The sequence below is a fragment of the Aulonocara stuartgranti genome (assembly GCF_965226115.1).
Source record: "Aulonocara stuartgranti genome assembly, chromosome: 23".
Classification (NCBI taxonomy): Eukaryota; Metazoa; Chordata; class Actinopteri; order Cichliformes; family Cichlidae; genus Aulonocara; species Aulonocara stuartgranti.
In genome coordinates, this window is record NC_138958.1 from 6,953,271 (window position 1) to 6,967,435 (window position 14,165).

At 41.1% G+C, this 14,165-nt stretch overlaps 1 protein-coding gene across 3 annotated transcripts in view; it reads left to right on the top strand.

Moving 5' to 3' along the window:
• The window catches only part of ralgps2 (Ral GEF with PH domain and SH3 binding motif 2), a 73,007-nt gene extending 59,659 nt beyond the window's left edge, over positions 1-13,348 (top strand). For 2 of the 3 annotated variants that reach the window (XM_082523737.1, XM_082523738.1), the window contains exons 10-21: positions 1,459-1,596; positions 2,532-2,622; positions 2,814-2,881; positions 3,250-3,388; positions 3,514-3,665; positions 3,748-3,802; positions 4,429-4,506; positions 5,512-5,617; positions 6,864-6,956; positions 7,766-7,871; positions 9,082-9,173; positions 9,257-13,348. In XM_082523737.1, coding sequence (XP_082379863.1) covers positions 1,459-1,596; positions 2,532-2,622; positions 2,814-2,881; positions 3,250-3,388; positions 3,514-3,665; positions 3,748-3,802; positions 4,429-4,506; positions 5,512-5,617; positions 6,864-6,956; positions 7,766-7,871; positions 9,082-9,173; positions 9,257-9,286 — 1,148 coding nt within the window. In that variant the 3' untranslated portion in view covers positions 9,287-13,348. The remainder of the gene's footprint in view (positions 1-1,458; positions 1,597-2,531; positions 2,623-2,813; positions 2,882-3,249; positions 3,389-3,513; positions 3,666-3,747; positions 3,803-4,428; positions 4,507-5,511; positions 5,618-6,863; positions 6,957-7,765; positions 7,872-9,081; positions 9,174-9,256) is intronic. The other variant, XM_082523739.1, reaches the window with a different exon arrangement.
• Positions 13,349-14,165: the final 817 nt, after the last annotated feature.

A 14,165-nucleotide genomic window follows, 5' to 3' on the forward strand; every position in this document is an offset into this window, starting at 1 on the left:
TCCTGTAGAGAACAGCTGGATGTGAGAGTCGGAGACCAAAGCAGGCAGATAGAAATGATTCGTGGCACTACTGGTGCAAAATGGTCACTCCAGGTTTACTCTAAGTTGGACTTAACTTGCTTTTTGTCACCATTGTGATTTACTTGAATGTGTTATTCATACATGTTTAAGCTGTAATGTTTAAAAGATCTTACTTGACCATTTTGGAAGAATTTTCTCCCTGATTTGTGATTGAATTTCTGCCTTCTTGCCATGACTATTTATTTCTTTCCACCTCGTACAAGTTTTGCTGCAAGTAAACATATACAAAGTGCCTGTGTATGCAAACCACAGCTTCTCTACTCATGCTTCTGTCTGCGTGTTCCAGGCAGTATGGATTTGTGCATGACTAACCGCCGTTATCCCTGACATACTCTCAGACAAGAAGCTATAGCGGTTAAGCCTTTAGGATTTCTCTCTTCCTCCTCTTCTCCCCAACTCACTGCTGAGTTGAAAAGCACTTGTAAACTTTTTCTTCTGTTCTCACCCTTTCCCTCTAATTCTAATCAGCTGTGTGTGTGTGTTATCCCAAAAACAAAGTGTGACCTCCTTTATCTGTTGGATCTCCTCCTGCCGTTGTGTGTTTAGGGTCTCTGTCAGCAGTGCTGTGTGTATTACACCATTTTCCATGGAGGGGAGGGTTGTGGGTGTCATGCAGTCTGCTGTGTGATAAGTTTTCTTACATCTGCACCCAATCTCGACCCTGGCGTGTCCAAAAAAAAAAAACATTCTGCAAGAAAAATGAAAAGAAGAGGGGACTGTAAGGAAATGCGCACCATCAGTTCAACTTGTTAATAACTCTCTTCAGATTGATGGCAAGCTGCTTCTGGGTTTGTCTTTTAATGTTAATATTTATTTAATGAGAGTAAGAATCTCAGCCAGAAATAGGCACTGAGAGTTTGGTGGGAGAGAGATGGCCATGATTTGGAAAGGCTAAAGAGAAGATCTACTCGGAGCACTTGTTCAGATCCACTGGGGAAAAAAAATCAGAGGGAAAAAGTATTTTTGAAGCTTGAGCAAAGTATATGCAAATTAGGTTTTGCAGGGTTTTTATTCCTGTCTGTTTTTGCCATATCAAACAAGCAGTGTGCAATTACCAGCTGAATGTGACTCCAAGAACCCCACAGCTGCATGACACTTGCATCATGCACCCAAGGAAATCTGGCTCTGTTGCAGTGTCCAGCCTTGTTTGTGTCTACATGTTTGCTTTCTAATGAGCTGAGCTCTGCGTTCGGTCAGGAAAACTCCCTGTGTTCTCCACTGAGGGTTAAAATAACACCTCCAACAGATGGACGCTGTCCTCGTTTGGCTTGCAGGGGGCTCTTGGATCGCTGAAGGATGAGTGCATGAGGGAGTTGTGCTCTAATTCTCTTAATTTAACAGACATCTCTTTCTATCTGCTTTTTCCTCCCTTTTTAGGAATGTACCTTTCTGATCTGACATATATAGATTCAGCCTACCCCTCCACGGGCAGCATACTGGAGAACGAACAGAGATCAAACCTGATGAATAACATTCTCAGAATCATATCGGACCTGCAGAGATCCTGTACCTACGGTGAGACTTCAACAGATACATGCCTATGCTGGTGTAGTATGTATATTTATGTGTATGTTTGCAGATTGTTTTTCACTGTGGTTACATTTGGGGTGGTTGCATCAAAAACCAGCGTTGGATAAATAAAGCAAGACTTGTCCGGCATGGGTAGGGTTTGTCCCATCCGGTGACTGTTCGTCTGCCTGCAGAGGGCACCGTTGTCAGATGGAGGCAGTGTACAAAGTGTCTGGTACATGCCACTCTTGCTTGTGCTGTTGTTGGTCCATCAGCCAGCCGCAGAAAGCACAAAAGTTATAACGTACGAAGAGCTGAAGTGAAACTGATTGTTCCCTCTCTCCAGCCCTCTTTTCAACCAATTAACATTCGGCACACGCTTACGTCATCAACTTTAAGCGATACGCAGTCTGAATTCCCATCCCCGAGCGTGTCTGGGATAGGTGAAAACCCTGTCCAACCAGAAACTCGTATGTGGACCGGCACATTTGCAGCACCAAAAATCCCACCATAAGGCTTTATTCAAACTGTTATTCACTAAAAGTGGAGCAGGAAGTGAGTCATTTGAATTAGTACAAATATTTGCTTAAAATTGGCTAATACCCTTCGAGGAAGATTCTACATAGAGTGGGTTTAAAAGTCCTCCAGCACACAACCACAGTTTACTGGAAAACGGTTGTTTTTCATGTTCTTTAAAAATATGCAGATGTTTCAAATAGGTGTTGGTCATTTAAGTACTTAAAACTAAGACACAGCTATTTCCTAGCTACACTCAGGCAGCTGCTGCTCTGGAGCTGTGTTTGGTTTAAAGTACTAATGTTATTCTTTTTCCAGACCCTTATTCTAGCCAACGTAAAGTATGCTGGCAGCTTGTGTTACACAGGCTCACATGTACACATGTGTTTTTAATTTCATGTCTGCCTGTATCTTCTCTTTCTCAGATATACCAGTGTTGCCTCATATACAGAAGTATCTCAACTCAGTCAGGTATATTGAGGAGTTGCAGAAGTTTGTGGAGGATGACAATTACAAGTAAGAAGCAAACAAACAAAGCTTTTGCATTATAGTTATGATTTCTTGCCAAGGTGATAAAGAGAGATGTTTTTGCTGTTAATTGTACTGCTTGCTTGTTTCTTTTCATCATGATGAATTTACAGAAGAGTATTGTAGGGTACTGAAATTGATTTTTTTCAATTGATTTATGCTGCATTTTTTTTCTTTAGATTGTCACAGAAGATTGAGCCAGGCACCAGCACACCACGAGCCAACGCCTCCAAAGAGGATCTTGTCGGTGAGTTTAGTCTCACTTAATCTGAACTGAATGTCCAAGTAGTTTCAAATTTGCACATTAGTATATCAGTTATAACAAAAATTATCGTTTTTGTTTTATTTTCAAATTAAATGACACATTTGTCCAATGTTGTTAAAAAGTAACATGTTTTAATTGATTGATCCTGTTATACTGTCATTAATGTCTTTATTCGCAAAGATTGTTTTCGATGTCACTGTGCATTTCAATGTCCTACATTTTTCACTTAAAGTGGAATTTAAAAGTTCTTTAAAATAATAAGAATAATAAAGAATGAACTTGTTTTTTTTCTGTACACACCATAAACATGACATCTCTATTCTTCTGTTGTGGTTTTACTCTGTTTACAGGTCAGGAAGCGTCAGCATCTCCTCTCTGTGGACGTAAATGTGCGGTAGCACCAGACGGAACCAAAGTCCCAGCAACACCTCCATCCCCCAGGAACCTTCTGCCCTACGGACACAGGAAGTGCCACAGTCTGGGCTACAAGTCAGTTTCTATTGTTAATCTTTTATAAGAAATAATTTTCATATGTATGTCCTATAGTTTAAAAAATATACACACACACACATACACACTGGTGCTACTCTGTCTGCTTTGTTGTGTCTCCACAGCTTTATCCATAAGACAAATACAGTAGAGTTTAAAAGTGCTACATTTCCCAATGCTGGCTCTCGCCATCTGTTGGATGACAGCGTGATGGAAAGCCACAGTCCTACCAGGGGACAAGCAGAGAGCTCGACTCTGTCCAGTGGCATTTCACTTGGTAAAACTTACACCTCTACAGTTATGAAGTAGAGTTTTTATGTTCAGTGGATGTTTTTATGATGTTTTTTATATGTATACAGGGAGCAGTGAGGGCTCGGAGCTCAGCGAAGAGATGTCTTGGCCAGCTTTTGAGAGGTAAAGCTAATGCATCCATGTCTTCACTGTTTTTTCATCATAACCACGTGCAAAAATCAGATTGAAGTAAAAAAAAAAAAATCCCCAGCCTGGATGTGATCATCTAAATTTTAAAGCTCTGGCTTCAAGGCACATTTATGCAAAACAATCTGCCATTGAAACCCTCTCACACGCGCCATGCTTTTAGCCTTGCAGCCATGGCAGTCATGCCTCATCCGTCCACTGCTGCGCTTTGCCTTTAGCAAAGATGTAAAGGTGCTTCTGCTTCTCCAGCAGCCTGAAATGTATTAACTGCTTTAACATTTAAGTCTAGCAGCCCCCGTGCCAACCTGTGTCTGGAGCAAAACTATGAGGAAAAAATGCTCAGCTGAAGAATCTACTTGCTTGAAAATCATCTTAACCTCTTTTAAAGCACTGTTCCTTTTTTTAAAGTTTTGAGTAACCCAAAAAACACATCCATCGATAACTCCTCTAACCAAATAACTGCTCCTCATCTTTCCCTAATCCATGCTATTTAAATAAGGCAAAAAAAAAAAAAACAGTGGGGGAAAAAGAGAGCCACACAGCCTTAACAGTATCCCGTGCCCCCTATTTTGTCCTATCCTATCTTATGCTATTCTGAACAGGACTCGGTTCTATCACTCTCTGGGCCCAGTGACCCGTGTGGCCCGCATCCCCTACAAAGGCGTCTTGAGGCCCAGCAGGTACACCCATCTCGACCGGAACAAACTTGATCTGAGCCAAAGCCTCTCTTGCCCTCACTTTCCACCCTTGAGTCCCTGCCAGGGGCTGCTGTGTGCTGGTGCTTAGTGTGTGTACTGCTGGGGTAATCTTGTAGTTTGAAATAAGAGTGTATGTGCTGGTGAAATCACATATCTGGTGAAGGGAAAAGGATTCTTATGGTTCTTTATCTTTTGCTGCCTTCTCGAATTTCTTGCATGCCTGTCTCATTCTCAGACTTATTGAGGTTGAAGTCAAGGTATTGGAGTCTGCACGTCAGCCAGCTAAAGCTACAAGCGTTGACTTAACAGACAAGAAGTCTGAGGATGAATCTTACTGCACCTTATTAAAACCTTTAAAAAAAATCTATATTATCATATGCTTCAGATATCATCTTTCCAGATCCTGAGATTATAGTCAAAATAGACTTCTTTTTGTGATTAGTTTCCAAAGTATTTCACAGCTTGGAGGTAAAAGCAAATTTCCAAAGTCACAGTGCTGTCGCTGGAAAGAAACTGTTAAATCCTCATTCCTATAGTCAAGAGAAGCAGACTATTCAGGAGCATTAAAGTCCAGTTGTCATGGACATTGCATATTAGGCATCTCTTGCGGTTAGGGATTCTCTCTCTCTCTGTCTCTCTCTCTGTCCCCCCCCCCCCCCCAAAAGCAGGCTTCGCTACACTCCTGCACTGAGCTTCCTACTCTGATCCTCCAGACAGACACAATCTGCACACCGCTTTTCCCGTCTTTGCTCTTCTTTTTTGTGATAGCAGTGTTGAGATTTATATCTTTGAAATTCATTTTTGTCAAAACAAAATGGGGGCTACTTAGGCAGAAAGCAGGGGTAAAGGTAGCTTTGCAGATTGCATCTGGCTGTACTATTAGTTTATCTCTAAATCTATATGGTGTGCATGGAAATATGCATGTTCTTTTTCTTGTATGCATGTTTTTATATTTAAGGGGTAATGTTTGTCTTTGTCCCATTGCAGCTCAGCTGAGTCAGAGGAACTTGCAGTTCACTTGTACCCTGGAGCAGTCACAGTGCAAGGAGTGTTAAGGCGAAAGACTGTGCTCAAGGAGGGCAAGAAACCAACTGTGAGAATACACACTCACACATTTGTCTAGATAAGCAGACGCGCACGTGCCTTCATGTGCTGCCCATACCTTCATGTACTCCTAAGCAGGAGCACATGGGACATATATACTGTCAATCACAGATGGGACCTCAGAGGCTTCTTAACCTGCAGAATATCTTTCTCTGTCTGTTCCACATGTTTTCTCATTAACCTCACCCTCCCGACCCTGTGACACTAAGATTACCCCCTTATGTTTCTGCTGGAAATAAATGTGGAGCTTTATATGAACTTAAAATAACTAAAGACTGTCATACGTAGTGATGATGGTTTAAAGTCTGGCGCTCCACACCTGCCGTGTTAATTAATGGCTTCACTTGATCCCATTTTCTTTCATGCGTTTTCTCCTTATTTCGTTTCTATTAATTTTAAGTCTTTTTGTAGTTTGCAGAACAAGCTCCTTAGATTGCATGTTGAGTCTTTCACAAGCACAAAGGATTTTTTTTTTTTTATTCAAATATGTTTTATATTTTAAGGTTCTGTTAGCTTTGATAACAGCGTTGCACAATATTGGCAACATCTTTACCAGCGTCATGAGGTCATCACCTGAAATGCTTGTTCAAGGAGTTCCCACATATGCTGAGCACTTGTCAGCTGCTTTTCCTTTTGTAGTCCATCTCATCCCAGTTTGGCATTCGTGGGTGAATGTAACCCTTACAAAGCCCAAAGGTATGTTTTGACTCACCAGAAAAGCCCCCAACCCACCTATCAACACCATCAAAGCTGCTCATCAGTTCTTCACAGTGGGAACCACACATGGAAATGCCATCCATTCCCCCTTCTCCGCATCTCAGAAAAAGCTTAACAGCTGGACCCAAAAGTCTAAAATCGTAACCTCTTGGGCCAAACAGATTTCCACGAGTCTAATGTCCATTCCCAGTATTTGGGATCTGGAGACTTGGTTGGGTCAGTGCCTTTGGCTCTGTATCGTTTTTCTTGAGCCATTCCTGTGTATTGTCCAGCTAGCAGAGGTTGTTGCCATTTTGGAGGTGTGATTAGTTTATAAGAGTTTTTTAGCTTCTTAGTTTAAGTCCGTGTGAATGGCAAGCATCAGATTACATTGTAAAAGATGATAAGTGTCATTTGCTTTCGTGCCTGTGGCTTTAATATAGAGTCTGTTACCATGTTAGTGTCACTCTATGTAGTTTTTCATTGACTTAATGCGGTTGAATCAGAGTGTGTGATCAGATTTCAATTTGTGCCTCTAGGTGGCATCTTGGACCAAATACTGGGTTGCTCTGTGTGGAACCCAACTCTACTACTACCCTGCCAAATCCTTGAAGGCCACTGAGAGAAAACATGTAAGACACACAAGCGCACACACATACACACTCTTTAACACTCTGGTGACGCATGCATGGGCAGCGTTTTTGCAACAGGTGCTATAGAGGTGGTGTTTTCTTCGAGCAGGTGAGGACAACAGATGGAACGTAATGTAACGACACTGAGACGTCCAAACGTCTTAGATGTCCACTGTACGAACTGCAGGTGTTGATAGAAGTGAGTCGGCGTAGCAAACGACCCCAAAACACTCTGTTTTATAAGGAGACGACATATGATAGCCATTACTTACTCAGTCTTAAAAACTTTAGTCTGAAAGTCTGAAAAAAACACTTAATGATTCTTTTTCATGTGCTTTGTACTTGGTATGCACAGGGAGGGGAAAGGGGAAACGAAAACAAAGAGCTGTAAATTTTTCATGTCATGTCGACACGACATTATTCAAAAACAAGTAGGCTTGGGGTGTGTGAGTGTGTGTTTGTTTTGGTGTATAGCATCAGTTGGTTGAGAGCATTTACTGAAACTTTATAGAAGTTCAAAAGAGGCAGAGAAGCAGAAGGAAATGCAGGGAGTGTGAGTTTGAGTGTGCAAGGAAGTTTTTTTGGACCGTGGTGCAGCGGGGGTACAGACGGACAGATGGTAGCACTCATTGAATAATGAGGCCAGTGACATCACTCGCAGTCCTGTGTGTCACTCAGGCTAATGAGAACCTTGTGGAGTGCAAATGCAATGCTGGGAGTTCACACACATACACACAATGCTTGTGTTAATAATTCTTCCGCGTGTAAACAGAGAAGGTTGATTATGTTTTGGCTTTGCTTCTTACCAGTTCAAGTCCACGTCCAGCAAGATCGTGTGTGTGGTCGGTCTGATGGCTATGATGGCTGACGATCCTGAGCACCCTGACGTCTTCTTGCTGACCGACTCTGAGCATGGTGAGACTTGAACACGTGAGAGGGAGAAAGCAAAGAGGAAATGATTAATACAAGGAACAGTCCGTGTGTGAAAAGGATGCATTAAAATTGTAAAGTGGGTCAGGAGGTTTAAATTGAAGCTGAAGCTTGTCAGTTATTATTTTTGGCATCTCTTCATGCTCACCATACAGAAGGCGAAAAACCAGACCAAAATTTGTTAAGCTGTTTGTTTTTGTCAATTTTATTGTCGTTTTCATGAGGGGCCTAGTTCTTCTTTCTGAGTCTTTATCTGTTATTCTTGCTCACTTTCATGCAGTGAATGACTATAAATTTAACTTGAAGGAATCTAAATAATCAGATAACACTCATACAGTAATGACAGTTGCTTAACCATATTGAATACAAGATGTCCTGCCAACATATCCAAAGCTAAGATAAGAAATGTCATAATCTCATTGTGAAATTTAGGTGGTAACAATTTTTCTTTTCTTCAGTCATTTTGATCAAAATTTTGCACCAATGCACGCAAACATGTGGGTGGTATCCACAATGTTGCTGAACAGCGAGGCTCTCTGTGAGCTAAAGGGGACAATTCATTTACACAGGCATTCACCTCGCAGTCCTCATTTTCTTTCTTCCAAACTACATCCGTCCAGCTTGTTGACTGAGCTGCATCTGTTAAGCTTTCAGCGTGTTTTGTAGTTTGGAAGAAAATAGTCCCACATGAAAAGTTGCATGCACTAAACACTTGAAAGTGCTTACAGAAAGGTTTGTACATTTCTGAGAGTGCACTTACCTGCAGTGTTTTTTAGATGTATCTTTTGTGCATGTAAGTCAAGTGCCATCCAGCTTCATTATATTCAAGAGAAGGAAGTAATTTTCCAAAGCCATTATGCAAAATCGAGCAGTTGACATCCAAATTATCCAGATTAGTACATATCTCTAAAGGGTGGAGGAAAAATGTTTATTATTTGTTTTTGCTATAACCTGTCACTTTAAGCCCTGCAGATTAGTCATACTTGACATCCTTAATGTTCATACACAGGTGTTAATTATGTGCATTTACACACACAAATCATCTGACTTTGTCATAGATTTTTTCACATGACTTTGCTTTGAATTTATCGGGCAGACCAAAGTCAAGTGAGGCTTTTAGTCATCTTTCCAGCTTGTTGAGAGAGCAGGTGGTTACAAGACCTGGCACCTCACTCTGTTTGTTTCCATTTCCTAGGTAACACCTACAAGTACCAGGCAGGGAACAGAATGAATGCTTTGCTCTGGTACAAACATCTGAGTGCTGCCTGTCAGAGCAATAGGCAACAGGTATGAAGACACGAATATGCACACACAGACATTCATGAGGCTGATTAACAGGTGCATTTTGTAAAATCTGACTTTTTTCACAGGTGCCAGCCAATCTGATGTCATTTGAGTGACTTTTAGAAGTGCGGCTGAGCAAAGGAGAGAGGGATGAGGAGACAGACGAGGATGATGGGGAAGGAGTGCTGACTCAGTAATGGGAGCTTTCACTGCCATCAACCCTGACCACCGATTCTCCGATTCTTTGCCCTGGCCTCACTGCAGCCTCACCTGCCACCACTGCCTTAACCAGAGTACCCTGTGTGTGTGTGTTTGTATTTGACAGTGAATGCGAATCCGTGTGGATGAAAATGACTGTTTTGGATTTATTAACTACTGAACAAGGACCTGCACCACTGCTCATGTCTCCCGTTTGCTTTTGGTGTCTTCTGTTCAGCACCTTCACTGGAGCCATTTGACTTCTCCTTGCTGACAGACTGACAGGTTTTGTTTTGGTTTTTTTTGTTGTTGTTGTTGTTGTCTTTTGGGGGGAGGACAGACCCTCCCCCCCCCCACCTCCTTTTCACTGGGTGAACTATCCACCCCCCATGCTTGAAAGCAAGTTTTCCATCTTTTTATTCAGGTGGATACGCGATCACACAAACAAACACACTTTGTCAGACTAACTCACCGGACTTTAGACTTATTTTTACTTACTTGTTTCACACTTTAAATTGTTGGTCACTTCAATCACTTGCATTGGCTCGAAGTCACATGGTTATTTATATTTACCATGTGCACACATACACACACAAACAAACATATTTGATTGCATCGTTGCAAACGTAAGGGCTCTTATTCGCAATCAATTCCAGCAGAAACAATTCCTACACTTCCTGAATGTGTCTAGTTTTTATTACTGTTCAGTATGCGGTGGTATAACTGCGCTGAGTGGGAGGTTCACTTTAATCAGAGGAGTCTTGTCTGTTTTCCACAGAGGTACGATAATCCCAGAATCTAAGCTAAGACGCGTTCACGGTCGGGTAGATGAGAGTTGCTCTTTTTCCTCCAGTGCTGTCTGCTCGCTGCCACCTGACATCCGCCCAGAAAGGCGATGGTTTGTCCACCAGACACAAGCATACACAAAAACACTAAAGACTCGAAACTGTGAAAGAGTCAAAGAAAGAGAGCAACAGAAACTTGTGATACATGATTTTATCTCCTCTGGTTTAGAGTAGACACTCAAAGCTACCTGGAGCCATACAGAGTCTATTTTAAATCTTTGTTTATTATGTTTTGTTCTTTTCTGTGTTTTTTTTGTTTTTGTTTTTGTTTTTTTCCTTCTTTTGGGCTGGACAGTGCAGTTCACAGTATTACCATGTAGTAGATGATTGCACAGCAACATTTTGTTTCTGTTACATTTGAATGTCTTTTTTTGCATTTATTTTGAATATTTTTTAAGTACATGTGAATTTTAGTTTTTCCATTTTTGACCCTCATCTTCGTATCCAAGCCCAGCTTCAGAATTTTGGGAAATGGCATAAGCACCGAGGTTATAAGTAGTACAAAGCGACATTGCAACCACGTTTTTCTACTGCTTTATAAAATGAAAGACAGAGCTGCAGTGCAATTACGTGCAGCTACTGGTATGTTTCAGTTGGGAAAAACCGGGGATTTACATTTTCCGCTGTACATCCCGTATATGTCAGTATGCCACAGGCTGACTTTTGCGGTTTTTGCAAAAACATGAGTGATGGTGGTGTACACAACAGTGAGGTGCTTTTTTGCTCAGTAATAGTCAAACATCAAATTTTTCCTTTTTAATAGCTGTTTACACTGTATGTTTACACAATCCTATGCCCAGTTTCACAATCCCTTCACTGCACATACTCTATTTAATAGGAAGCCTACCGTTGTCCCATCTATTAGTGGGGCGTGTTAAACTCAGAGAAGGTTTCGGGCTGTTGATAAAGGATAATGGGGTGGACACGTTCCATACTAACGGCTTTCTAATGGGTTTTTCTTCTTCTCCAGGCTTGTGTCAGGTTCATTGAGTTTCAGTTGTTTTTGTTAAAGGAGACGTTGTAGCGGATAAACCTGTGGAAGAATGAATGAGGGAGCCAAAAACAGGCCTGTGTAATGTGACGGTGACTTAAAGTATGTGTGCGCATATGTGTGCCTGTGCATACGTCTCTATTTTTATAATAACATTGTAATTCAAGCCAGATTAGGCAATCCCTTGAGGCTGCCATCACTGCTGAGCAGTGGGGTTAACCAGCTACCTAATCGTGTGTGGCTAACTTCCAGTTCATGCAATGGCTCCATACTGAGTTGTGCTGTGCCGAAATTCTGAAGAAAAGGTGACTCACAAGGAGAGAGGAAGTGGAACTCATCTGTGTCCGCTGTTGCTGGAGCTACGCGCTGAGGAGAGACTTTGTGAAGCAACAAAATCCCAGAGTGACTTACTGTGGAGGCTAACTGATGTTTGAGTACTGCTGGTTGGCCAAAGGGACAAAAAGAGGTCTGTGAATGAAATGGATGAAATGTGAGACACAGGATGGGTGGCTGAGAGACGATTTACCTGTGTTTGTCTAAAGATGCTGGTTACTCTGTCTTAACTGACATATTCAGACAGTATGTCCTTTGCAGTGCGTCAAATAAGTTTGTGCAACTATGGAAGAATTAAAGCTGTGGTCTGTGCAAAAGGAGAAAATGCATAGATGTTAAACAAAGCTCGTCTTGATGGTCAGCGACCCCATCAAATGTTTCCTTTCTTTGTATTAGCTTTATCTGATGTTAGATGAGAACGGTGGAAGAAAAAGACAAATGTTACTGTGGACATCGGAATAGAGAATGTTTTGTTTTGTTAATTAATCTGGGTACAATAATCTCTTTGAGAGCAACCCAAATTATGTCAGGCATTTTTTTTTCTTATGTGTGGTTTTCCTCACTGTAATCTGAGTTTACATGTTTTTTGGTTGTTGTTTTTTTTTTTTTCCCTCTTTTCAGCATATGGTCAAAGTAATGGAAACAGGTGTTTAATTTAGAGTTGGATTTCAAGATCAACCACTACTACTTCTGTTTTTGGAGAGTGTAATATAGCCACGCTCCCTTTAAGATAATCTTTTTTTGGTTTTTATGAAGAAATTTGATGCCACGCTTGAACATTTTTGTGTCTGCATTACGAGCTTGTGTTGTTTCCTTAAAACTGACCATACTGTCTGCACATGCACAACTTGCCCTGCATTAACTGTTCCGGGCAAAGCTCATTCTAGATCTGTCTTTTTAATGGTCTCGTTGTCGAGATGGAGGGTTCGATGGGAGGATGTTTATTCTTTCGGTTGGCTGGAGAAGTGTATTCAATGTGAACCGGTGCCTCACGTGCACCAGCCAGGCATTCATTCAGCATTTACCGAGGATGGAAACGACGGCAGCCTGCATTTTAAGTCGTCAAAGCTGATGGGGGTGATGTATAAATTACCTTCACCCTTTACCTAGCTCTGTGTGTGTCTCGTCTCTGCCTGCATCGTGTCTGTGGCCAGTGCTATGACCTCTCTGAGTGATGTGCTGCCTAGTGACTGAGTAACAATAAACACTTTTTGGTTTGTTTTTTTTTTAAACTTCACATCAATTTTATGCTCGTCGTTCTGTTGAAGGTTGTGTGTGACTGTGAAATGAAGCACAGATTTGTGCAGGTGAATGTGAGTCTTGGTCGTATTACATGTCACAGTGCTATTTGACAATTCCACCCACTCCTCCCTTCTCCTTTTTAAAAAAAATAAAGTAAAAAAAATCTGGAACTGGTGATGAGCACAATGTCTAGTAGTATGGCTTCTTCGTAGTAGTGATGCCAACATATATTTTTTAAAGCAATCTAGATTTTTAAGTCTAACAAAATATCGAAAAACAAAATCAGAGCACTCCAGTTACTCTGTGTTGGTTATTTTTTATTCTTATTACACTTTCTTAATCATCGTTAGGTTACAGTCAGATCCACTACACTATAGATGTTGGCTTTGCATTACTAATAACGCACTGAGGTGTTAGTCATACATAAAGTATTAACTATTTTGTTTGTACTTTTAACAGTTAAAGGTGTTTGTCTGTTGGGTACAGTTTAAATGTTTGGGGAGGGGGGGTTGTTTTGTTTTTTTACTTCTCAGGCCTCCTAATTATTCCAATAAAATGATTTAAAATAATCTCTTTTTTTATGTGGTCTGTCTTCCAAGAAAAGAAAAAAAAACAACTTTCATAATAAAAATAAAGTTTTTGCTCAAACAATAAGAATGTGGAGGTGTTGCGTCATACGTTTACTGGTACTGGGGGCTAAATGCGTCCGTTAGTCAGCTGTCTTTAAAGGTCAAAAAGTCTGCAACACTTGTGGCACGAAGAGCAACTTTTATTGCTTGTACAACACATTTGTCTGTGGTCTTCATCCAGGATGTTGCCGTTGAGTTTTGGCTCCTTGAGAGTTTCGCCTCTCCCCCTTGCACCTTGCAAGCAGGCTGAAGTTGTGCCAAAAGGCTTGACTCAGCTACTTTCATGAAGTGTTATATTTGTTTTCCATTATTGCTTGTGATTTTAGGTATCTGAATACCTGCGACCGTTCGTACGTCTTCCTGTTTATCACACATGCAAGAGATATAGAGAAATGTTGCCGTCAGTAACACGAGGGAGGTATTTTCCAAGATGGAAAATGAGAATGAGAGCGAGTCAAACAAAAGCACCTGCTCAAGGGGGGGGAGAGGTGACCAGGAGTCACTAAACCTATGAGCTTTTAATGGCTGTATAACAGATATTTTTCTTCAGATTTTCATCAAAGCAAAGGCAGGCTGTTGTCAGTACCCTGCCAAATCTATTTTCCTCATCAGTTTCTAATTGAAATACGGACCCCAAACTGTTCTCAAAATCTTAACTCGGTCCCCTGACAAATGCCCCCTATAGCTTTTAAGAATGGTGTCAATCTATAATAACATTAGTTCACATCTCCAAAAAAAAAGGTTTGGGGACTTTCTT